The 24,038-nt window shown below is 55.2% G+C and overlaps 3 protein-coding genes across 3 annotated transcripts; 2 read left to right on the top strand and 1 right to left on the bottom strand.

Moving 5' to 3' along the window:
* Positions 1–706: 706 nt before the first annotated feature.
* On the top strand, positions 707–4,203 carry LOC309601169 (C-type lectin domain family 4 member G-like; the record flags this gene model as incomplete). Its single annotated transcript, XM_082334070.1, has 9 exons — positions 707–806; positions 1,090–1,200; positions 1,389–1,487; positions 1,671–1,721; positions 1,830–1,919; positions 2,298–2,405; positions 2,498–2,649; positions 3,321–3,430; positions 4,071–4,203. 9 exons carry the CDS (start codon positions 707–709, stop codon positions 4,201–4,203), a joined length of 954 nt encoding a protein of 317 aa, XP_082190196.1.
* A 977-nt stretch (positions 4,204–5,180) lies between these two features.
* On the top strand, positions 5,181–9,709 carry LOC309601138 (C-type lectin domain family 17, member A-like). The gene is made up of 10 exons (XM_082334017.1): positions 5,181–5,316; positions 5,668–5,718; positions 6,299–6,418; positions 6,537–6,587; positions 6,696–6,821; positions 7,248–7,310; positions 8,052–8,141; positions 8,317–8,486; positions 8,941–9,050; positions 9,366–9,709. The coding sequence occupies exons 1-10, from the start codon at positions 5,241–5,243 to the stop codon at positions 9,499–9,501; spliced, it is 993 nt and encodes a 330-aa protein (XP_082190143.1). The 5' UTR covers positions 5,181–5,240; the 3' UTR covers positions 9,502–9,709.
* Positions 9,710–13,158: 3,449 nt separating this feature from the next.
* On the bottom strand, positions 13,159–22,208 carry LOC309601168 (adhesion G protein-coupled receptor E3-like; the record flags this gene model as incomplete). The annotated part of the gene is made up of 16 exons (XM_082334069.1): positions 22,154–22,208; positions 21,376–21,426; positions 21,090–21,239; positions 20,809–20,888; positions 19,965–20,057; positions 19,275–19,419; positions 18,935–19,048; positions 18,637–18,836; positions 16,727–16,897; positions 16,409–16,603; positions 14,711–14,946; positions 14,493–14,559; positions 13,965–14,056; positions 13,686–13,854; positions 13,509–13,604; positions 13,159–13,212 (listed from the first exon to the last, which is right to left on the bottom strand). Exons 1-16 carry the CDS (start codon positions 22,185–22,187, stop codon positions 13,159–13,161), a joined length of 1,947 nt encoding a protein of 648 aa, XP_082190195.1. The 5' UTR covers positions 22,188–22,208.
* Positions 22,209–24,038: the final 1,830 nt, after the last annotated feature.

Here is a 24,038-nt window from a genome sequence, read left to right as displayed (position 1 = left end):
GGAGGAAGCCGCTTGCTCCAAGAACAGGGGAACCAGTGAGGGATGTTCAACTTTTGGCTGTGCTTGCTCTTCCCCACGGTGCCTCCGTGAAATTCAGCTGACATCGGTCAATGTGAAATGATTCATAACTTTCAACTTTCGTTTTCCACGATAGCCAGCCCAGGGGACGCCCGACTCGAAACCCTGACGGCATTTGGGCAACGAAAAGAGTTTTCCGGAGAAGGTATGAAGGAAATGGTGCCCAAAAAAAAGAGGATTTTCACAACGCTAAGTTTCTCGCATTAAAACCGCAGGAAGTTATCACAAAAACACTGAATAAAATGCTAAAGAATCCCCACCAAACAAACAAAAGTGGAATTTAGGGGCTCACCTCGGAGAATGCCGGTCGCTGTTTCGGCACGAAGCCTGCAAAACCCACCTCCTCGGGCAGGCGTTGGCCTCGTTTGAGGAGAGCAGAGTGTGGTTTTTAACCAATTATTCTAAAAATCAACAGGGAAGGGGCTGCGACACGTGGCGAGGAGCTGCCCAAGTGCATTGGCCGCTCTAAAGCTCCTGAGTGCGCAGATTTTTTTTTATTTTATTTTTTTTTTTTCTAGGAAATCGGAGTTGTAAATCGCGAGCGTTTCCTTCCCCGCCCCGGATGGGATGACGCGTCTTCCCCACTGCATAAATCGGAGTGATATCAAAAAACCAAAGGATGAGAGATATGTCACAAGGCGAAGGTGCTGTCCGCGCTTATGAGACATGTGATTTCACTGAGGAGATGGAGTTGGAGAATCGAGAGCAGCGGAAAGCGCCTAAAGGAGGTATCGGGGTGAGGGAGCGGGTTTGGGGATCCAGAGACATGAAACTAGAAGGTTTCAGCTCTTTAAACCGGTCTTTCTCCGAAGTTATAGCCAAATTTTGATGCCTGGTTCCTCCATTGGGTCACAATCTAGGAAAAAAGAGGTTTGAGCGTGGAGGACGGGGTGGTGGAACCTCTCGAGAGGTTGTTTCGGGGAGATTTCTCCTCTTTGTGCTCTTCTTTAAGAAAATATTTGTTGGGGGGGAGTTATTTGGGGTCGCCTCACCCCATTTCACCCCTGGCAGTGCTGTCCCTCCTAGCCTCGTCTCCGGAGAGAGCCGTCGCGCTGCTGTACGTGCTTCTGGCCCTCCTCTTCGTGCTCTTCATGGCCCTCACTATCGTGAATCTCCAGAGAGGTGAGTCCACCGCGCGCCCCTTGCTCTGATCGCCCCCGCTGAGCGCAGGGCGGGCACGATTTGGGGGAAAACACCAGCGGATGGAGCAAAACATGGCTTCAAGTTAGGATTGAAGGCCCTTTTGCAACCCGCGAGCTCTTCGGGGCCAGCTCCGGAGCGAAGGCGAGTGCTCTTTTCCTCTCCCCCAGTATCCGCAGCGTGGGAGGCGTTGGAACAAGCCCGGACGCAGAGCGAGAACAGCCACACGACGGCGTGGCACAACCTCTCGGAAGTCCAGCGCGCCCTCGGTACAACATCTTGCCCCAAAATGGTTCCCTGGCACCCGTTGCACCCTTAATACCTGCATGGATTTTCCCCCTGGTGCTTCCCGGGGTGCTTTTTCCAGCAAAAAAATGAACCGAAGCCGCTTTCCATCAGGACAGAGATGGTCAGGGCTTGTTTTGAGCTTTCTCCTCTTATTTTCCTCTTAGATAAACAGCTCTCTGGCGAGCTCAAGGCGATTCATGGCCAACTTCTGAACGGTATGCCAAGGAAAAGGCGGTTTTGGGAAAATGCGGGCAGAATCCTGACTACCAGGCGCAGGCAGCGACGAGATGGGGGTCAAAAGCAGAGTTTTTTCCTCCTTCCAGTGTCACAAGAAGTGGAGAGCATGCGGTGGAAGGTGACAGGGTGCAAAGCGGAGGGCGGGACGGAGCTGTCAGATCGCCTCCGTGTCCTGGGTGAGAGCCTGATTTTGATGGAAAATCGTTAAATTCAGTCCTCCTCGATTCCCAAAACATGCGGTATTGGGTAGATGCTCCGAAGATTCCTAACACGTGCACGGGGAGCGCACGAAGCCAACCTTAATGAGTCTGAGATATCATTAAGTATAATATTAAAGGAAAAAAGCCTTTCTTGGCCTGAATAAAAAGCTCATTTAACGAAAGGGCTTTGAGGTTTTACTGCCTGAAGTTTAGAGAGCGGTAACTTGCACCAGGAAAACCCACAGCGAAACCCACGGGGTAAATTGGGACAGCAAGGAAAAGGGGAAGGGCGACAAAAACGGGTTTTTTAGGTCTTTGCGACAGCTGAATTACCTTTTATTCTCTCCCCGGCAGAGGAAAGGGACGCGCTGCTGCGGCGGCAGCTGGTGGAGATGAAGCAGGAGCAGAGCCGCGCGTCGGCGCTCCTCGACGCGGCGCTGGAGGGGACGCGCAACCTCTCAGGTGAGGGGTAGGGGTGGGGCTGAGCCCGCGGGCGTCTCCCTGCACTCACCCACCCGTTCTCTTTTCTTTTTTTCCCCCCGTTTTCCCCTCAGAATTTCTCTGCACGCGTTGTCCCGCCGGCTGGCAGCAGTTCTCCAAAACCTGCTATTTCTTTTCCGCCGACAACAAACCCTGGCTGGATGCTAAAGACTTTTGCGCCAGCTTCAACGCCCATCTGGCCATCGTCGACACCGAGCAGGAAAACGTAAGCTGAGAAATCCCATAAAAAGGGAAAAAACCCTTAGATTTCATGAGTTTAGAGGAATATTAGACTCCAATTCCACAAATGGAAAGCTGGAAGTTAAGCACGGGTGCCTCAAGGCTGCCCATGGAGGCGGGAAAATGCAACCGGTTGAGGTTCCCGCTTGGTTCTGAAGAGATTTGGCCAAATTGCATGAATTTCTGGTGTGATTTAAGGGGTTTTTTTTGGGGAAAAGTCAGGGGGAAGCGGTTGCCCCGCGGGGGTCTGTGTGAAGTTACGGAGAAATTATTCAAATTCTTGAGAAATTATTAAAGTTATAGAATGAATTATAGAAATATAACCCAAACCGCGGACAAATTAGCATTTCTACCCCGATTTAGACAATTCCTACCTCCCATTCAGGAGGGTGCTTTCACCGACCCGGCTTTTAAAAAGCACATTGGGTCTGAAAAAAAGCTTCTTCCTCCAGCTATTAGAAATTGCAGCACTTTTTTCCATTCCCGATGGGAAACGTTGTGGTTTTTGTCACACTTGTGGCGCGTCACAGTTGTCCCCTGCAAGGGACAGGCTCCCCGATGTCACCAACTGCCGGCACCGGCCTCGGCGCCGCTGAATCCCTTTGCCGTCGCTTTCTGCTTCCTCTCCTGACGCTTCTTTTTCTTCCCCATTTGCAGAAATTTCTGGCAAATCACATCATGAAGAATCGGGTGTTCTGGCTGGGCCTGACCGACATGCACAAAGAAGGCGACTGGCAGTGGGTGAACGGCCGCTCCCTCTCTCTCTCGTACGTTTTTCAGCCTCATCGCAGGGTAAATTGCCAAAAATCAGCCCCGTTCTCCCTCAGCCCCTTTTTTTGCTCAAAAAAAGGCGCCGCGCCCTCATTAGCGCACCCGTCCGCTCTGGTTTAGCGCTTAAAAAGCACGGAAATCACTTTCGTGCTGCCGCGGCACCTGAAAATGCCGGGTGGAGGGAAAGGTGAGAGGAGCCGCCCTGCTGCAGGCAAGATTTTGGCTTTTTCCCCCCCAAATTTGCTTCGGTTTTCGGGGCTGAAAACCCAGGCGGGAACGCGCAAGGAGCCGAAGCGCTTGCTTGGTTCCCGACCGAGACCCCGCGCCCTGAGTCAAAGGGGTTCTTTCTAATGGATCTTCCTCATTTTTGGGATTCTGGGAGAAACACCGCGATCGAAGCAGAGCCGTTTTCCTGCGTTAAACGAGGGGAAAACGGGAAAATCACCGAAATTGCGTTGCTGTGTTAACGGGGGGAGAAAGTTTTTTTTTGGGGGGCTGTTACCCTCCCCGGGGAGATGCTGCGGGGGCGGTGTGCTCTCCGCCTGACTCCCCCCTACTTAAACCCCCCCCCCAAAACGCTTTAAGTTCCCAAACGGAGAGTTTTTTCACCCAAAATGGTGTGCCCACCCTCCTCAGGTTCTGGAACAGCGGTGAACCCAACAACGTGGGCGACGACGGCGAGGACTGCGTCACCATCTACTCCAGCGGCCACTGGAACGACGCGACCTGCTCCAGCAACGAGGGCTGGATCTGCGAACGCAGCTGCTAACGGTTTCCCCCAGGGCCGCCTGCTCACCTCCCCGCAGCTTAAAAATGGGGAAAAAACAGTAAAAACCCAGTAAAACCAAGCGCAAGGTGAAAACACGAGGTGCTGGGGAAGAAAGGGGTCTGAAAATGGGTACCCCCCCCCTTCCCAAAAGTGGGGTGCGCTGCCTGGGGGGGTGGGCAAACCGCTGTGGTGGAGGGGTTAAACCGTTTGAGGGGGGTCACACCTTAGGGTGAAATTTAGAGATTTTGGGGGTGTTTGTTAACATTTTGTCCCCGTTTACCTGTTGCGCCGAGGCTCGACGTATCGCTTGCCGGTTAATCAAGAAAACAAATTAATAAATAAAGTGCTTCGGTTACGATTTGAACCAAAACTCACGTAAATCGAGCCGACGCGGCGCCGAGCAGGGTCGGCGCACACCTTTTTCCCAGGGTTTAGGTAAAAAAAACAAAAAAACCAACCCAAAAAGGGAAGAGAGACCAGCGAGGATGAGGCGCGAATGTGTTTTCTGGGCGTATATGCAAATCCTCAACTCGTGGGTGCTGAAGCGCGACGCCTGTTTTGCCGAAAGGCCGCGCTGCCGGATTCCCCTCCCGGCGCGGGCTGCGGCTCCGCTGGAAGATTTGGGATTTTGCCGGCGCGGTGTTTAACACCATTGCCACCGTGGCGGTTTTATCTACAATCCCTAAAAAAAAACCCCACACCCGTGCGGGAGCTGCCTTCAAATTCCCGCCGGCGGCAGAGCTCCCGCCGCGTCACCGTTTCGCCCCCAAACCCAACCCTGTCAACCCCCAAATTCACCGAATGCCACGGGCCGCCGAAAAGGCGTAATTTTTGCGGAGGGAAGAGCAGAGTCTCGTCCTCGTTTCGCCGCCCATTTGCACGTCACCGCCGCTCCGGTGCGGAGAAGGAACTGAAACCTCAGGGCCGAACCGCCGGACAAAATGGGGTGCTGGAGGCGGCGAGGGGTGTGCCAGGGAGCGTGCCGAGGGGTTTAACTCCCCGCCGGGCGCCTGCGCGGCTACTTTCCCCGGCAAAGCATGGCCCGGCAAGAGACCTATGGCAACTGGTTGGGTCCCCCGCCGGCGCCCACCAAGCGTTTGGTGAGGCAAGCAGGTAAAATTAGGGATCCCCCCTCTTTCTCCGTATCCTTGGCGTGCGTTTTCGGGGCCGGCGGGTGTTTCGGTGAAGCGCGGCGGTGTCCGAATACGCCGGCGGGGCACCGCCGGCATAGGGAGCGGGGCGAAACGCCTTCGGGGTTCTCAGAGTCGCGCGGGTCTCGCTCTGCGCTCAAGAGCCCCTAAATCTCCAGGTTTGGCCCCAATTTCATGTGTAAACTCCGCGCTGGGCCTTAAAAAAAACCAGCGGCAACTTCTTCACCGGCAGCGATGGGGTTAGAAGAAGCGCTAGCGGTGGTTTTGAGGTTATCCTCAACGCTCTTTCCCTTTTTTTTCCCCTTTTTGGCAGGAATTTACTCCGTCGCTGGGAAAATGACACCCATGGGTGACTTCAGACCGGGTAAGTCATCATTTTTTCACCTTTTCAGGCTTTTTTGTAGCGCAGATGGAAAGCAGAACTCTCTGAGGTGCCTCCCCAAGGCCGAACTGGGCTTTATTTTCAGCTTGGTTAATCAAACGTGTTTTGCTATATGTGGCGTTTCTCTCCGAATTTGGTTCGTTCTGTCAAACGAGATCAAATCGCCCCCCAAAAATATCCTGAAAGTCCACGCTGGGGGGATCGAGGAGGAATTTATCGCTCCGTCCTCACTCTCGGAGCTGGCATTTGCACCTTCACAGGCTCAAATTCATCCCCTCCCGCCGCGGAGAGCTTCAAATTTCAGCAGAATTTCTTGGATTCGCAGCCGAGGGGAGAACTCGGCTCTGAAAGAGCGGAGCAACGTTCTATATAAAATCGCTAAAATCAATATATATTGAGAAAAGGATGGAAAAACCTCGCCGAGTTGCTGTGGATTTACCAAAGGAGAAAGGGGAATTGCATTTTTTTGTTACGCTTTCCAAAGAATCCAGCTGATCGTTAACGGATAGGATTCCCGGTTGGCCTAAAAACCCCATTTTCACCCATTTTACCTCTCACGTAGCGTCCCCGGACAGCTTCGAGGACGATTACGACGACGTGTCCCTGTCGGAATCGGATCGTGGCCACAAGCCGGTGGCGGCCGATGAAGATCTGCAGAGCCAGAAGAGCAAAGGAGGCACAGGTAGCGCCCGTCTCCTCTCCCCGCATCGCTTGCGCGGTCGAGAACTTCCGCGGGGCAGGATTTGGCCCTAAAATGCCCCAAAAACATCCCCCAGTGACACTTTTTTTCCTCCCAACAGGGGTTTACATCCTGGCGGGGAAACCAGCATCTCCACATTCTTCCCAAAAGGGTCAGTCGCTCTCAACCGATGCCGCTATCCCGTAGCGGAGGCCTCGGCCGGATCCAGACCCGGGAAGCTGGGATTTCTCCCCGATTTCTCCCGCGCTGCTCTCCGCAGGTAACCCGGATCCCAGCGTCGGCAGCGGACAGAGCCGCAGGATGACGTCGGTGATCGTCCTCTACGTCCTGGTAGCGCTGAGCTTCGTCGCGTGGGTGCTGTTCTTCACGCTGGCCATGGTGAAGCGTAAGTGTCCCCAGAAGGGTCCCCGCCGGGCCGGGAAACAGCTGGTTTGGTTAAAACACCCCAAAAAACCCCATTTTCGCTGTTAAAAATAACACGCGGCTCATGCCCGCGATACTTTAAGCATCCATCCACGTGGAAACCGCAGCTAAAGCCCGTCGGTCGTCGTGATTTGGTTTCAATTCCACCTCAGTATGTGAATTTTAGGGGTTTCTCACCAAATTGCTCCCGGTACGCTCCATCTGGGTGCTGCCTCCTTCTACCTGCACCAGTGGCGCTCCCCATTTGCTACAGGGTGTAAAACCAGAGTAAATCCATTCCGGAATTCCCCACTCAGCCCAAAAAAACCCATAAATCGGGCAAATTTAGACACCACTCGCGTTTCCTCGGTATGATCCGCTCCGGTTTTTTCTTCCATTTTCATTTCAGAGATGGAAATCATGGCGGAGTTAAAGCTCTTGAGGACAAACTACTCGGAGAATCAAGCCAACGGTACGTCCTCGGACTCGCATCCCCGCCGTGAAGTTTGACGATGGTTGGGAGACACGGATTTTTTTAATTTTTTTTTAGCGTTTGGCTCTTTTTTTTCTGGCACCGGTTTTGCTTTTCGGTGTAAAGGAAGGAAAAATGGAATTATTTTGTCGAGCGGCTCTCGGTTCTGCTCCGTCTCTTCGTGAAGCAACGCCGACTTCGACTGACTTGTTTTTGATTTCCACCGGGAATTACACCGGGGGAATGGTGTAGATCGGACACGGAATGAGCTCATGCCCCAATCCCGAAGGAATTAGCCCCAAAAGGGTGTAAATAGGAGCAAATCAGCCCTTGGGATATCGCGGGATTTATCCTGATTAGGATCTTCCTGGGGGGAAAAAATCCACCTCATTATCGCTGTTAAAAGTTACGGGCAGGACGTAAATCCTACAGAAAATTCTGCAAAAGTCAAATTTAACGAGCCAAATCCGTAACCGCTGCCAAATAAATGATTAATTTAATTATATTATGGGTGATATTGCAGCAAAACGTCACCCGAAGAGAAAAAAAACCCACGCGGCAAAGCTGGCAGCCGGTGACGCAAGAGCTTTTGCGGCCCCGATTGAGATTTTTACGTGCGGAAAAGTAATAAATCCTGGGGGAAATAGCTCAAGGTTTGGGTAAACCGAAGGGGGAAAAGCAGGAAAAAAGTGGGGTGGGGATGGGGCTGGCGGCGGTCGCTCACCCCGTTGCGCTTCCCAGTGCGGCAGGGGCTGTTGGAGACGCAACGGGAACAGATACGGATGCGGAGCGGGATGCACAAATACTACGAGGAATTGCAGGACATCACAGGTAAAACCACGGTTTCCATCTTGACGGTCTCGCGTCGTGAGAGAAACCTGGCCCGGAAAGACCACGGTGGTCTTCGGGATGGAAAATTTGGGTGATTTATGGTGATTTTGAGATGTCAACCGGAGAAAAAAACTGATTTTTGCCTGTTTTTTTGGGGGGTTTCTTGTCCTTCCAGCGCTGATCTGCAGATCCGTCCTGGACAGCAAGAAGTGCTCGGCCGGTTGGAAGATCTTCGAGAAAAGCTGCTACTCCTTCTCGACGGAGAGGATGAGTTGGTGGGACGCGAAGGAGATCTGCACCGACCAAGGCGCTCACCTGGTCATCATCAACTCGGACCTGGAGCAGGTCAGTCGGACGCTCGCGAGTGAAAAACAACCAGTTTCTCAGCTTACGCGGTGCCCAAAATACTCATTTTTCTCAGAGAATTCCCGCTCCGGCAAACACGGGAACTCTAAAACCGCTTTTTTGGGCTCAAATTAGCCAAGATCGGCCATCGGGCTCGGAGTTATCTGCAGGTGGAGAGAGGCGCCGACGGCCAAGCCGAGTTCAGCCGCCGCCGCCGCCTGTTTTTAGGAAAAAACGCTAAAAAATGGAGCGAAAAAAAAAAAATCAACATCTTTCCGGAGCGCTGCGTACGCATTTTGCTTTTAATCCACCCAAAATATTCATTATTTACCAAAACCCGCTGCTTAGATAGCGTGGCGATGACCTCGCCTTAATTACCAAAAGCCTCGAGATGCTCCGGAGGCCACCGGAATTTTTGGTTTTGGGGCTGTTTTAACCAATTTTGCTTTTTTAGGAATTCCTGAAGAATAATATTAACAGCAGCAGCACGTACTGGCTGGGAGTGACGGATCAACTGGAGGAAGGCACCTGGGTCTGGACTAACGGCGAACAGACAAGTATTAGGTAAAAATTCCCACCGGGAATTCCCCCAAACTGGAAAATAATCAGAAAATAAAGGGAAAAAGGGGAAGCTGACTCACCGAAACTTTGTTTTTTGGTAGTTTTACGTAAGTCAAAGGGTTTAGGTTGGAAAAATGCTGCTTTCGAGCGTTTTCTTGCTGGTGGTAAAAAAAAAATAGAGCTTTTTAGTGGTTTTCTTCCCTCAAAATATAAATTTTACCTCTTCCTGAGAGCGCTCCGCTCCTGCGGATTTGGTTTTATTTCTTTATTATTTCCTCTTTTCCTTTTTTTTTTCCCTTTTTCTCCTCCTTTTCCCAGCTACTGGAACACGTGGAAGGAGAACAAAGACAAGGACCAGAAGGACTGCGGCATCATCGGGCCCGACGGCATCTGGAACGACGAGAGATGCTCCCGCTCCAACCACTGGATTTGCGAAAAATCCTGGAATTGCTGACTTCGGCATTATTTTTTTCCTGTTTCGGGACAATTTTCAGTGTATCCATGAAAAAAAACCAACAGTACATTTCAAATTTCCCGCTCGGGATGAACTCACGCAACTCCAGGGCGATCCGGAGGCTCCACGCTCCCATTTTTTACCTATTAATGACGTGCAAATCCCTAAAAAAATCACTAAAATCCCTCAACCTTGCAAGCCCGACCCGTAAACCTGGAAAAAAAAGGGATTTTTAGTGAAAATAACTACTATAAAATGGTTAAAAACCCACTCACCGGCGCAAAAACGCTCCCGTTTCTCAGCGTCGCCGAATTTCTCCGTTCTCCCCAGCTCCGCTGCCACGTCGCCGTTTCCGCTTCACTCAAAAAAAGAAGATTTCAGTAAAATCCTGGGGTTTATTCCCATTTTCCAAATACTTTTTTTTTCCATATTTATCCTTCTTCAGCTGCCAGCCCCCAAAACCAAAAAAACCCCCAATTCTGCTCCTTTCTACGTCTCAATTCGGCACATTATCACCCAATAAAACTTATTTTTTTTCATTTTTAAGAAACGCAGCGTGCGCCGTTCGGTCTTTTTTCACCCCAAATAAATAAAACGGCTCCGTCAGCCTCCTCCCAGTGACTGAAAATTTCTGGAATCCTGTTAAAACCGCGACGGGACGTTAACGTTTGTTTTTAAAAAGGTTATAAACTACAAAAAAAATCGATGTTTGGGGGGGAATTGATACATTATCGATCAATGATTTGTTACGGGTAATGAAATTCCCTCTCCGGGTTGAAAATTAAGCTCCCTCCCCCGCTGAAAATGAGGAAATTTGACCCAGGTTTGAGAAATTTGCTGTAAAATCAATAAAAAAAAGGCGCCGTGGCAGAAAGTGAAACTGGTTTTAAGCCGGTTTTGGCTGGTTTTCAACCAAAAAAAAAAGGATAAAAATCGACCGGTGGCAGGGAAATGGGCTGGGGGCGGGGGGGGGGGGCTGCTTATGTGGGGAGCAGCGGCTCTGGAGGCTCTGGTGGTGGAGACTGGGGGTTACTGGGAGCACTGGGGCGAAGGGGTACTGGGAGGGCAATGGGAGCACTGGGGAACTAGGCTGGGGGTGGGACTGCGAGGCTACTGGGAGCACTGGGCAAACACTGGGAGCGTTAGGGCAGGGAGACAGCCCATTCCCAGCACTGGGGGGGTACTGGGAGGGCACTGGGACAGGGAGACAGCCCAGTCCCAGCACTAGGGGGGTACTGGGAGGGCACTGGGGCAGGGAGACAGCCCAGTCCCAGCACTGGGGGGGTACTGGGAGCACTGGGGCAGGGAGACAGCCCAGTCCCAGCACTGGGGGGGTACTGGGAGCACTGGGGCAGGGAGACAGCCCAGTCCCAGCACTGGGGGGGTACTGGGAGCACTGGGGCAGGGAGACAGCCCAGTCCTAGCACTGGGGGGGTACTGGGAGCACTGGGGCAGGGAGACAGCCCAGTCCCAGCACTGGGGGGGTACTGGGAGCACTGGGGCAGGGAGACAGCCCAGTCCCAGCACTGGGGGGGTACTGGGAGCACTGGGGCAGGGTGATGCCCCCCAGCACCGCCATCCCCCTCACCTCTCCTCAGGACCCTCCTCAGCCTCCCTCGACGCCCCATTGGCTGAGCCACGCTGCCCATCTCAGCTCACAGCCAACCACCACCTTCTCTGTGCCCTGGGGGGGGCGGGTTTTCCCTTAGCACCGCCTCCCTGGGCCACCACTGCCCATTGGCTGGCACCACCACCACTCAGCCCACCCCACCCCACGATAGGCCCCCGTTGCTCCCACCTCCCACCAATCAGGCACCTCTCTGGCCCTTGGGGTGCATCAGTTCCTGTCAATCAAGAGCTGGCAGGGAACTGATTGGCTTCTGGGGGAAGGGAGGCAGGGCGTGATTGGCTGAAGGCCCCGCCTTCTCCTGACTGAGCCACGCCCACCCTGGGAGTGGGCCCAGGCCTCTGGGCCTCCCTTCCCAGCCCCCCCAGTGGGGCCGGGCCCCTCCCCGGACCCCCAAAAGGGCCCAGGCGCCCCCCCAACCCCGGCCGCATCCAGCCCCACGCCTCGGGGACGAGCCACAGGCCTTTAATCAGCTTTTTTCAGCCCAAAAAAACCGCCGCCGGAGCCACGGGAGGAAGGCGGCCCGGAAAGGCCCGGAAACGGAGGAGCAAGATCCTGGAGGAAAACACGCTGGAAATGGGGCGTTCCTCAGGAAAATGGCGGAAATGGGGCGATGGCGGAGGGAAGCAGCGGGGGAAAAAAGGGGTGAAATTGCTGGAAAAATGCTGGAAATGGGTCGTTTGGTGGAAAAATGCTGGAAATGGGTCAAGTGTTGGGGGGAAAATGCTGAAAATTAGGCGGATCCTTGGTGGAAACGAGTCAAATCTGCAGGAAAAGTGCTGGAAACAAGTCAAATCTGCAGGAAAAGTGCTGGAAACGAGTCAAATCTGCGGGAAAAGTGCTGGAAACGAGTCAAATCTGCGGGAAAAGTGCTGGAAACGAGTCAAATTTGTGGGAAAAGTGCGGGAAATGGGACGTTCCGCAGAAAAAATGATGGAAACAGGATGTTTCTCAGAGAAAATGGTGGAAACTGGTCAAGTCTGCAGGAAAAATGCTGGAAATGGGTCAAATCTGCAGGAAAAATGCTGGAAATTAGACGTTCTGTGGAAAAAATTATGGAAACGGGACGTTTCTCAGAGAAAATGGTGGAAACGGGTTAAGTCTGCAGGGAAAATCCTGGAAATGGGTGAAGGGTTGGGGGAAAAATGCTGAAAATTAGTCGGATCCTTGGAGAAAATGGTGGAAACGGGTCAAATCTGCAGGAAAAGTGCTGGAAACAGGTCAAATCTGCGGGAAAAATGCTGGAAACGGGTCAAATTTGCCGGAAAAATGCTGGAAATGGGATGTTCCACAGAAAAAATGATGGAAACGGGATGTTTCTCAGAGAAAATGGTGGAAACTGGTCAAGTCTGCAGGAAAAATGCTGGCAATGGGTCAAAACCACAGGAAAAATGCTGGAAATGGGTTATTCCATGGAAGAGTGCTGGAAATGGGTCAAATCTGCAGGAAAAATTCTGGAAATTGGTCGTTTCTTGGAGAAAATGCTGGAAATTGGTTTTTCTTTGGGGAAAATGCTGGAAATGGGTCAAATCTGCAGGAAAAATGCTGGAAAATGGTCGTTTCACAGGAAAATGCAGGGAATTGTTCGATCCTGGGGGGAAGCAGTTGGATACCGTTTGATTCTAGGGGAAAATGCTGGAAATTGGTCGTTTTGGGGGGAAAATTCTGGAAAATGGGTCAGATGTGGGGGAAGAATGCTGTAAAATGTTTTTTTTCCGTAGGAAAATGCTGGAAACAAGTCGGACTTGTGGGGAAAATGCTAAAACCAGGTTGTTCTGCAGGGGAAAAAAAAACTAGAAATGGGTCAAATTGGTAGAAAAACTGGGAAAATGGGTTGGATCTGCAGGAAATACGCTGGAAATGGGTCGGATGCGCTGGAAAACTGCTGGAAATTGGTTGGATACGCTGGAAAAGTGCTGGAAATTGGTTGGATACGCTGGAAAAGTGCTGGAAATTGGTTGGATACGCTGGAAAAGTGCTGGAAATGGGTCGGATGTGCCGGAAACGGATCGGTCCTGGGGCACCCACCGTCACTTCTCCCACAAGCAGCCCTCGGTGCTGTGGTTCTGCGTCCTCTCCCCTTCCTGGGGGGGGGCAAAAAGGGGCCACGCCGGGGTGAAACGAGGGCAAAATGGGGCAAAATGTGGGGCAGGGGTTCTGGTGGTTGCTTGCCAGACCCCCAAGCACCCTAGGGGCACCCAGGGGTCCACAGGCAGCCTCCCCCCGTGCCACCCTTGCCCCCCACCTCCTTTTGGTGGCAACCAGAGGACTTGGGTGTTTCAGGTGCCCACCCAGCACCCCACAGAGACCCGGGTGCCCACCCAGCACCCCACAGAGCATCCAGGCTCCCACAGCGACCCAGACGTTCGGGTGCCCTTACCGTGACATAGGTGACATGTATCTCGGTGGTGGGCGTCTCTTGGGGGTGCGCTTGTCGCTTCAGTGCCCTAAACCAACGCCGGTACTGCTCCGTCACCTGTGGAGGGGACCCACAGTCGTGTCCTGAGTGTCCCCGTCCCCTCCCACACATCCCGTGCCTGGGTGCCCTCCGTGGTACCTGCCGGTTGAGGACGCAGTGCACAAGGAAGATGAAGGCTCCCTGCATGCTGTTGATGATGGTGAAGATGAAGGCCACCACTGGATTGTCCCCCTGCGCCTGCAGCAAGCCCAGACCCCACGTGCAACCCAGGATACAGATGTGCGCCAGCGCCTTGAACGTCATCAGCCTGACGGAAAACTCATTTTGCTCTTTTTTTCCACCCAAAACCCATCCCAGGTGCTCTTCCTCCTCCCCCCAAAAAAACCCAACACGCTTCCTGTTGACGCAAAAACCCACCGGGTGTCTTTTAGGGCTGTGACATCAGCGTTGAGGGAGGAGAGTCTCTCCCGCAGCGTCCAAAGGGTGGTAAGAAAAAATAGCAAATTAACCTGGGCAGAAAGCGAAAAAAACCCCATCATTTTGCAAGACGGAGCATCCACGGAGTGTAAATTTGGGGTGGAAAAGGGTCAACGGTGCAAAACCGTGCACTGTGGCGTGACCTTCACCGAGCACACCCAGATTACGGGATCTTTGCTTAATACCGTCCTTAAATATACGTGTGAATTTGCTTTTTTAATGCAAATCTCTAAAATATCTCCATTTGGGGTCTATGAGGGAAGAGTCGTGGCCATGATCATAAATTTGGGGTGGAAAAGGGGCCAATGGTGGAAAAAAAGATCATTAATGCACCGTGGTGTGACCTCTGCTGAGTGCACCCAGCCCGCTGAGCGTTTGCTTAATGCTGTTCTTAAAGGTAAGTCTAAATTTGCTCTTTTTCTTCCCAATTTTTCCCTCTCCGCCTCCTTTCAGCGGCAAGACACGCACCAGGATGATGACACAGATGGGACCAAGGAAACTCCAGATGAAGCCTCTCTCCAAGCTCAGCCAACAGCTAAAAAGGGAGAAAAAGTGTGAAAACACCCGCGTCTGGATGCCGTGGCATCTTTTTTTGGGGGGGGTGATTTAGGCAAAACGCATGATGTTCTCCGTTGATGATCCCACCCCGCTTGGTCGACCCCAACCTGGGTGCTGGTGGGACTCACTAGCGCTCAGTGCCGTAGCCGCCAGGGTGGATGGCGGCGGAGATGGCCACCACAATGGCCGGCGTGCCGTAGCCCACGGGGTAGATGTATCTTTTCCTGAAGCGACCGGAGCTGGTGTAGTTGAGGACGCGCAGGTTCCTGACGGTGAGGAAGAGATGCAAACCCTCCAGGAACATCCAGGTGAAGCAGGCGAGGAAGAGGTAGTGGAGGAAGCCCGCCATGATGGCGCACAGCAGCTGGATGGGGGACAGCGAGGCCGTGCTGGGCTTCGCAGCATCACCGCAGTGTGGCCCAGGGAAGTGGTGGCATCTCCGGCACTTGGAGATGTTCCACGCACCCCAACATGGCCTCAAGGAACCTCAAGGAGGTGAAGATGCTTTGAGCTGGGGGCAGACTGGAGACATCCAAATGTCTCTTCCAAGCTGAGCTATCCCATAATTCAGTTGGCTCCACCCACCACCCAGAGGAAGAAGGGACCCAAGAGCCTTGAGGAACCTCAACTGAGTGGACCTGCTTTGAGTTGGGGTTGGTCTGGAGACCTCCAAACATCCTGGTCAGCCTTGGTTATCCTGTAACGCAGATGCTTTCACTCACCTGGAGAGCGATGGGACCCAACAACTCTGAGGAACCTCAACTAGTTGGATCCACTTCAAGTGGAGATTGGTCTGGAGACCTCCAAACATCCCGTTCAACCTCATTTATCCTGTAATTCAGGTGCTGACACCCATCCAGAGCAAGAAGAGAACCAACCACCTTGAAGAACCTCAACTAATTGGACCTACTTTGAGTTGGGGTTGGACCAAACCTTCCAACCTCAGTTATCCCATAATCCAGGTGCTTGCGCCCACCCAGCACGAGATGGGACCCCCGGCAGAAGGTCTGCTGGAGCTATTAGGGTAGAGGCTACAGCCAAGAACCATGACCCTGGGTCCTTTTCCCTACAAGCTCCCCAAGGACCTCAAGGAGGTCCTGGGGAGCTTGAGGAGGCCCCAAAGACCTTGCGGAGACCCAGAGGAGCAAAATGACATGCCGAGGAGCCCCTGATGGCTACAAGATGCTCAAGGAGCCCCTGAGGAGGCTGTGGAGACCCCAAGAAGGCTCAAGGAGACCCTGAGGAACATGTGGAGACCCCAAGAAGGCTCAAGGAGACCCTGAGGAGGCTGTGGAGACCCCAAGAAGGCTCAAGGAGACCCCTGAGGAGCCCCTGATGGCTCCAAGATGCTGAAGGAGACCCTGAGGAGCACATGGAGACCCCAAGAATGCTCAGGGAGACCCTGAGGAGCATGTGGAGACCCCAAGAAGGCTCAAGGAGACCCCTGAGGAGCCCCTGATGACTCCAAGATGCTGAAGGAGACCCTGAGGAGCACATGGAGACCCCAAGAATGCTCAAGGAGACCCTGAGGAGGCTGTGGAGACCCCAAGAAGGCTCAAGGAGACCCTGAGGAGCCCCTGATGGCTCCAAGATGCTGAAGGAGACCCTGAGGAGCACGTGGAGACCCCAAGAAGGCTCAAGGAGCCCCTGAGGAGGCTGTGGAGACCCCAAGAAGGCTCAAGGAGACCCCTGAGGAGCCCCTGATGGCTCCAAGATGCTGAAGGAGACCCTGAGGAGCACGTGGAGACCCCAAGAAGGCTCAAGGAGATGCCTGAGGAGCCCCTGAAGGTCCCGAGATGCTCAGGGAGACCCCGAGGAGCCCATACCCGGTTGGCAGTGCGGGTCACGGCCACAAGGAAGAGGAGGTTGGCAGCGAAGAGGCAGATGCTGAGCTGCAGGTGGAGAGCGACGCTGACAGTCCAGAGCGAGCGGCACAGGAGGAAGGTGACGATGGCGAGGAAGAGGCAGACCAGCGACACCGACATCCCCACGTAGGTCACCACCGTCAGCGCGAAGTTCTCCTGTGGGTGATGTCACACACGCCATCACGCGAGTCCCAGCCAGCGCGTGGCCGCGTGCAACCGTTTGGGAAGGAAGAAAACACCCCAAAAATGGGTATTTTAAGGGTGCAAACGGGGTCTTACCTTGATGGGGTAGGTGGCCGTGAGGATGGCGAAGGCGGAGAAGTGGGTGCAGGTGCAGATGGAGTAGAAGGCGTTACCCCCGACGCGGGTGCAGCCCAAGAGCGTCTGGTGGTCTTTGGTACCCTTCGTCGACCAGGTCACGCAGCGCGGCTCCTCGCCCGCCTGTAGCTCCTGCTGAGCACAGCCCGCTCGAGACACGTCCCGCGGCCGCGCCGCCCCTTCCCGCCGGCGGTTTGGGTGCGGAACGGGACGGGGATGTGCTGAGCTTGAATTTGCAGCGTGATGGGGATGCACCGACCCCGAATTTGCACCGGATTCAAATTTGCACCAGGAGCGGGATGCACTGAATCCAGATTTGCGCCGTGATGGGGATGCGCCGACCCCGAATTTGCACCGGCTTCAAATTTGCACCAGGAGCGGGATGCACTGAATCCAGATTTGCGCCGTGATGGGGATGCACCGACCCCGAATTTGCACCGGCTTCAAATTTGCACCAGGAGCGGGATGCACTGAATCCAGATTTGCGCTGTGATGGGGATGCACCGACCCCGAATTTGCACCGGATTCAAATTTGCACCAGGAGCGGGATGCACTGAATCCAGATTTGCGCCGTGATGGGGATGCACCGACCCCACATTTGCACCGGATCCAGATTTGCATTGTGATAAGGACATGCTAGCCCCAAATTTGCAGAGGATCCAGATTTGCACCAGGATGGAGATGCATCAAAACCAAATTTGCACCGAGACAGGGATGCACCAGCCCCAAATTTACACGGGATCCAAATTTGCACCAGGTCAGGGATTCATCAGATCCACATTTGCACTGTGATGGGGATGCGCCAACGCTGAATTTGCATGGGACCTAAATTTCCACCAGGATGGAGATGCACCAAACCCAAATTTGCACCAGGATGGAGATGCACCAGCCCCAGATTTGCACAGGATCCAAATTTACACCGGGACTGGGAGGCACTGATCGCAAATTTGCACCGAGATGGGGATGCAGCGGTGCCAAATTTGCACGGGATCTGGATTTGCACCAGGTTGGAGATGCACCAACCGTGAATTTGCACAGCATATGGATTCCCACTGGGATAGAGATGCACCAAAACCAAATTTGCACCGAGACAGGGATGCACCTACCCCAAATTTGCACGGGATCTGAATTTACACCAGGTCAGGGATGCATCAGATCCAAATTTGCACGGGATCTGAATTTACACCAGGTCAGGGATGCATCAGATCCAAATTTGCACTGGGATGGGAATGCACTGAATCCCAGTTTGCACTGGATCCAAATTTGCACCAGCATGGGGATGAGCTGGATCTTGCACCAGGACAGGGATACACCAAATTCAAATTAGCACCAGGGTGGAGATGCGCCAAATCCAAATTTGCATCAGGGTGGGGATGCTCCAAATCCGAATTTGCATCAGGGTGGGGATGCTCCAAATCCGAATTTGCATCAGGGTGGGGATGCACAAAGTCTGGATTTACGCTGGATCCAGATTTGTACCAAGACAAGGATGCACCAAATCCAAATTTGCACCGAGACAGGGATGCACCAACCCCAAATTTGCATAGGGACCAAATTTGCACCAGAACGGGGATGCACCAACCCCAAATTTACACAGGAGCCAAATTTGCACCAGAACGGGGATGCACCAACCCCAAATCTGCACAGAATCCAAATTTGCACCGCAACAGGAATGCACCAACCCCAAATTTGCCCCGGGACAGGGATTCACCCCAAAATTCACCATCGCCACGCTCCAAATTTGCACCGTGGCGCTGCCCGTTGCCAACCCCGCCGTAATTCGCTCCGACGCCCTCGACGCGACAAACCCTGGTGCGCTTCCTCGCGCAACTCCCCACCCCGTGCACCCACTACAGCCCCCCAGCACCCACCGTGCGGTGCCTCAGGGTGAGGTTGAAGGTGACGTTGAAGGTGACGTTGAAGGCGAAGCCGGCTTTCACCATGGTGCCGCTGACCACGTCGGAGTTGAGCTTTGCCTCCTGCAATTCCGTGGTGCAGTTCCCGGAGCAGTTCCATGGATACAGCAAATCATCCGTCTCCTTGTAGACGATGAAGGCCACCGCGCTCTCGCCTGCCCAGAGAACTCAGGTCAAAAATCACCCCCAAAATACCAAATTTGGGGGTTTTTTTTGAGTTTTTTTGGGTTTCGCAGCAGCGCGGTGGCCGTACCTGTCGTGTCATTGCTCACCACCTCGTCACAGCTGATGGTTAGGTTGTTGCCACCCACCGCCAGCTCCAGCATGGTCTGGGAGCAGGTGTCGTTCACCACCGCCACCGTGGCCTCTGATTTGGGGTGAAAAAAGGCCTTTTGGGGGTCTTTTACCTGCCCTGGGTGCCACCGTGCTCTCGCAGAGCCCGGGGAAGGGATGCAGTGATGCCACCAAGCTGGTTCTTGGGGCGTCGCAAGGCTTTTGGGGGCGTCGCAAGGCTTTTGGGGGCGTCGCAAGGCTTTTGGGGGCGTCGCAAGGGTTCAGAGGGGCCTTGGGGGCACCCATGGGTGCTGGCGTACCCATGACGGAGGTGTTGAAGTTTTGGGAGCTGGAGCCAGGGTCTTTGAGGGCCGCCTGCAGCACGAGGATTTCGGTGCTCTGCAGCAGCATCTTGGTGCCTTTGGTGGTGTTGGAGACGTCCGTCTTCAGCTTCTCCAGCACTTTCTGGGGAGGGCACACGCGTGTGTCAGGGCACGTGCGTGTGTCAGGGCACGTGGGGATGCCCGTGGGGATGGGGGATGCAGGGATGGAGACGTGTAGGGGCGCACACCGTGTATAAACGTGTGGAGGGGACAGACATGGGACACGCACACGTGTAGGGGATGGACACCGGGATGGACACGTGTAGGGCGCGCACGGGAGGACGGACACGCGTGCAGGGGGTGCACGTGGGATGGACACACGTAGGGGATGCACACGGGGCACGGACACATGTAGGGGCTGGACGCAGAAATGCACACGTGTAGAGGACACGTGTACAGGACGGACACACGCCGTGCACGTGTGCAGGGGATGCACATGGGATGCACGCGTGTAGGGGCTGGACACGGGGTTGCACACGCGTGTAGGGGCTGGACACGGGGTTGCACACGCGTGTAGGGGCTGGACACGGGGTTTTACATGGGAAGGCACACGTAGGGGATGACACAGGCTGCAGACATGTGCAGGGGACGGACACACGGACACGCGTGTGCCCACCCCCGTGTCACCTGCAGGCGGTCCTTCGTGGGCCGGAGGCAGGCGATCCTCAGCAGCTGCTGGGTGGCCTGCAGCTGGGTGCAGGCGGTGGCCTCCGGCGAGGTCTGGGGTGCAGGGGTGTCGGCATCGCCCCGCACCCCGCGGGCGGGCGTCCGTCTGTCCTGCCCTCCCTGCCTCCAGCCCGCCATCCTCCATCCCTCCCTCTGCCCGTCCAGCCACCTCTCTGTCCCTCCCTTCCTCTGTCCATCCCTCTGTCCATCCGTCTCTCCCTCTGTCCCACCATCCATCCATCTGTCCCTCCCTCTGACCATCCGTCTGTCCCACCACCCCTCCCCTTGTCTGTCCATTTGTCCCTCCCTCCATCCCTTGCTCCAACCACCTCTCCATTCCTCCCTCCCTCTGTCCATCTGTCTGTCCCTCCCTCCCTCCCCTCTGTCCTTCCATCCCTCCCTTCACCCCTTCGATGATCCATCTGTCCCTCCATCCTTCCCTCTGTCCATCTGTCTGTCCCTCCATCCTCCTCTCTATCCCTCCATCCCTCCCTCTGTCCCTCCCTCCACCCGTCCATCTGTCTGTCTGTCCCTCCCTCCCTCCATCCCTCCCTCTGTCCATCTGTCTGTCCCTCCCTCCCTCCCCTCTGTCCTTCCATCCCTCCCTTCACCCCTTCGATGATCCATCTGTCCCTCCATCCCTCCCTCTGTCCATCTGTCTGTCCCTCCCTCCACCTGTCCTTCCATCCCTCCACCCATCCCTCCCCTCCCTCCACGTCTCCCTCTGTCCACCCCTCCGTCCATCTGTCCCTCCATCTGTCCGTCTGTCCCCCTCCCTTTGCTCCCACCCCCCCCGAACCCCCACCTCGGAGTCCGTGCACTCCCTGCTGGCCTCCTCCTCCACGATGGGGATTTTACAGGTGAACTCCGTTTTGGGGTCTAACTCTGCAGATTTGGGTCAGTTTGGGGCCTCTCGGAGGGGGGGGGGGGGGTGCCCCATCCTGCCCTGGGGCTCAGCACCCCCAGAATGAGGGCAAAAGGGGGGGTGAAGGGTTAAAAAGGGGGGGATAAAGGGTTAAAAAGGGGGGGGGATAAAGGGTTAAAAAGGGGGGGGGGATGGTAAAAGTGGGGGGTTGGCCCCCTTACCCTGGCAGGTGATGGTGGAGTTTGGGGAGGTGGTGGAGTTTTGGGAGATGGGGGCCATGCCGGGGGGGCACCCACAGACCGAGGGTCCCTCGTGGGATTCCACCCTCAGGCAGCAGCTGTTGGCGGAGCAGAAGTGGGGACCACAGGACACTGCGGGGGACACGGGGGGCTCAAAGGGGGGGGACAGGACCCAGCTCTGAGCCTGACCCCCCCAGTTCCCCCCAGCCCCCCACTCTTCACAGCCCCCCCAACCCCTCCGGACCCCCCCAAATCCCCCCTTACTCACTCGTCTCGTCGCCCTCGGTGCAGGGGAGGTGGCTCAGGAGGTGACACAGCACTGGGGGGGGGACACACAGGGGGACATCAGCACCCCAGGACCCCCCTCGAGCAGTGACACCCCACCCCCCCCCGGATCAACCCCCCCATAGGGCTCAAACCCCACTTTTGGGGGTCAAACCCTGTTATCGGTGCTCAAAAATCTCCTTTTGGGGGTAAACGCAATTTTTGGGGCTCCATCCCCCCTTTTGGGGCTAAAAACGATTTTTGGGGCTCCATCCCCCCTTTTGGGGCTTACTCTTCCCCCATCAGGGCTCAACCCCCCCCACTTTTGGGGGCTAAACACCCCCTTTTTGGGCTCCATGCCCCCATCAGGGCTCAAAACCTTCTTTGGAGGGGTCAAATCCCCCTTTTTTGGGGTCAACCTCCTCCTTTTGGGGTTCATCCTACCCATATGAGAGCTCAGAACCCCCTTTTAGGGGCTCCCCCCCCCGCCCAAGCTCAAACCCTTCTTTTGGGGCCTCAAGACGCCATTTTGGGGGCTCAACCTCCACCCCCCAGGCTCAAACCCATCACTTAGGGGCTCAACCCCCCCATTTCAGGGCTTCACATCCCCCTCTCAGCTCCAGAAGCCCCATTTTGGGACGATTTCAGGCCATTTTGGGCTGCTTTGTATTGCAGCTTTTACAGCCCCGACCTACTTCCATCCCTGCCTCAGTTTCCCTTTTTTCATTTCCCTCTGTTTCACCCCCAAATCCCCCCCGGGGGGGAGATGGGGCACAACTCACCCCAGAGGCAGGCGACGAGGAGAGGACCCCCCATGACAGGAGACGGGACAGGGGACGCGGTGGCCCCACAGCACCAGTGGCAGAGGGGAAGTGGCACCGGATGGCCCCAAAACCACCAAACAGCCCCAAAAACCGCTTCCCCCGCCCCCCCCATTCCTCCCTCCCCCACCTTCCCAGTGCAGGCTGAGGCCTGAGGCTGCTCATGGCACGTAACAGCGGTGATGGGGCTCCCCCACGCGGATGCCGGGGTCCCTTTTGGAGATGTTGACCCCATGACCTCGTCCCCACCTGGACAACTGGGTCCCTTCCTAGTGAAGGTGACCCTATAACCTTGTCCATGGCCCCTCTCTGGACATCTGGGTCCCCTGCTGGAGACATCAACCCCGTGGTCTCATCCCTGCTCGGACACCTGGGTTCCTTCCTGGAGACATCAACCCCGTGGTCTCATCCCTGCTCGGACACCTGGGTTCCTTCCTGGAGACATCAACCCCGTGGTCTCATCCCTGCTCGGACACCTGGGTTCCTTCCTGGAGACATCAACCCCGTGGTCTCATCCCTGCTCGGACACCTGGATCCCCTCCTGGAGACATCAACCCTGTGGTCTCAACCCTGCTCGGACACCTGGATTCCTTCCTGGAGACATCAACCCCGTGGTCTCATCCCTGCTCGGACACCTGGGTTCCTTCCTGGAGACATCAACCCCGTGGTCTCATCCCTGCTCGGACACCTGGATCCCCTCCTGGAGACATCAACCCCGTGGTCTCATCCCTGCTCGGACACCTGGGTTCCTTCCCGGAGACATCAACCCCGTGGTCTCATCCCTGCTCGGACACCTGGATTCCTTCCTGGAGACATCAACCCCATGGTCTCAACCCTGCTCGGACACCTGGGTTCCTTCCTGGAGACATCAACCCCGTGGTCTCATCCCTGCTCGGACACCTGGGTTCCTTCCTGGAGACATCAACCCCGTGGTCTCATCCCTGCTCGGACACCTGGATCCCCTCCTGGAGACATCAACCCCGTGGTCTCATCCCTGCTTGGACACCTGGGTTCCTTCCCGGAGACATCAAGCCCGTGGTCTCAACCCTGCTCGGACACCTGGATTCCTTCCTGGAGACATCAACCCCATGGTCTCAACCCTGCTCGGACACCTGGGTTCCTTCCTGGAGACATCAACCCCGTGGTCTCATCCCTGCTCGGACACCTGGGTTCCTTCCCGGAGACATCAAGCCCGTGGTCTCAACCCTGCTCGGACACCTGGATTCCTTCCTGGAGACATCAACCCCATGGTCTCATCCCTGCTCGGACACCTGGATTCCTTCCTGGAGACATCAACCCCGTGGTCTCATCCCTGCCTGGACACCTGGATTCCTTCCTGGAGACATCAACCCCATGGTCTCATCCCTGCCTGGACACCTGGATTCCTTCCTGGAGACATCAACCCCATGGTCTCATCCCTGCTCGGACACCTGGGTTCCTTCCTGGAGACATCAAGCCCGTGGTCTCATCCCTGCTTGGACACCTGGATTCCTTCCTGGAGACATCAACCCCGTGGTCTCATCCCTGCTTGGACACCTGGATTCCTTCCTGGAGACATCAACCCCATGGTCTCATCCCTGCTCGGACACCTGGGTTCCTTCCTGGAGACATCAAGCCCATGGTCTCAACCCTGCTCGGACACCTGGGTTCCTTCCTGGAGACATCAACCCCGTGGTCTCATCCCTGCTCGGACACCTGGGTTCCTTCCTGGAGACATCAACCCCATGGTCTCAACCCTGCTCGGACACCTGGGTTCCTTCCTGGAGACATCAACCCCGTGGTCTCATCCCTGCTCGGACACCTGGGTTCCTTCCTGGAGACATCAACCCCGTGGTCTCATCCCTGC

This window comes from Platalea leucorodia, assembly GCF_965183815.1.
Source record: "Platalea leucorodia genome assembly, chromosome: 29".
In the NCBI taxonomy this organism is placed as follows: domain Eukaryota; kingdom Metazoa; phylum Chordata; class Aves; order Pelecaniformes; family Threskiornithidae; genus Platalea; species Platalea leucorodia.
The sequence above is the reverse complement of the archived record's forward strand: the minus strand, read 5'-3'. Positions and strand labels throughout refer to the sequence as shown.

Bases quoted from the DNA above. Each gene is read 5' to 3' on its own strand.
- LOC309601138 (XM_082334017.1), top strand. From the start codon at position 5,241: ATGGCCCGGCAAGAGACCTATGGCAACTGGTTGGGTCCCCCGCCGGCG. The intron at 5,719-6,298 runs GTAAGTCATCAT...CCTCTCACGTAG, and splicing joins CATGGGTGACTTCAGACCGG to CGTCCCCGGACAGCTTCGAG. The intron at 6,588-6,695 runs GTCAGTCGCTCT...TGCTCTCCGCAG, and splicing joins TCCACATTCTTCCCAAAAGG to GTAACCCGGATCCCAGCGTC.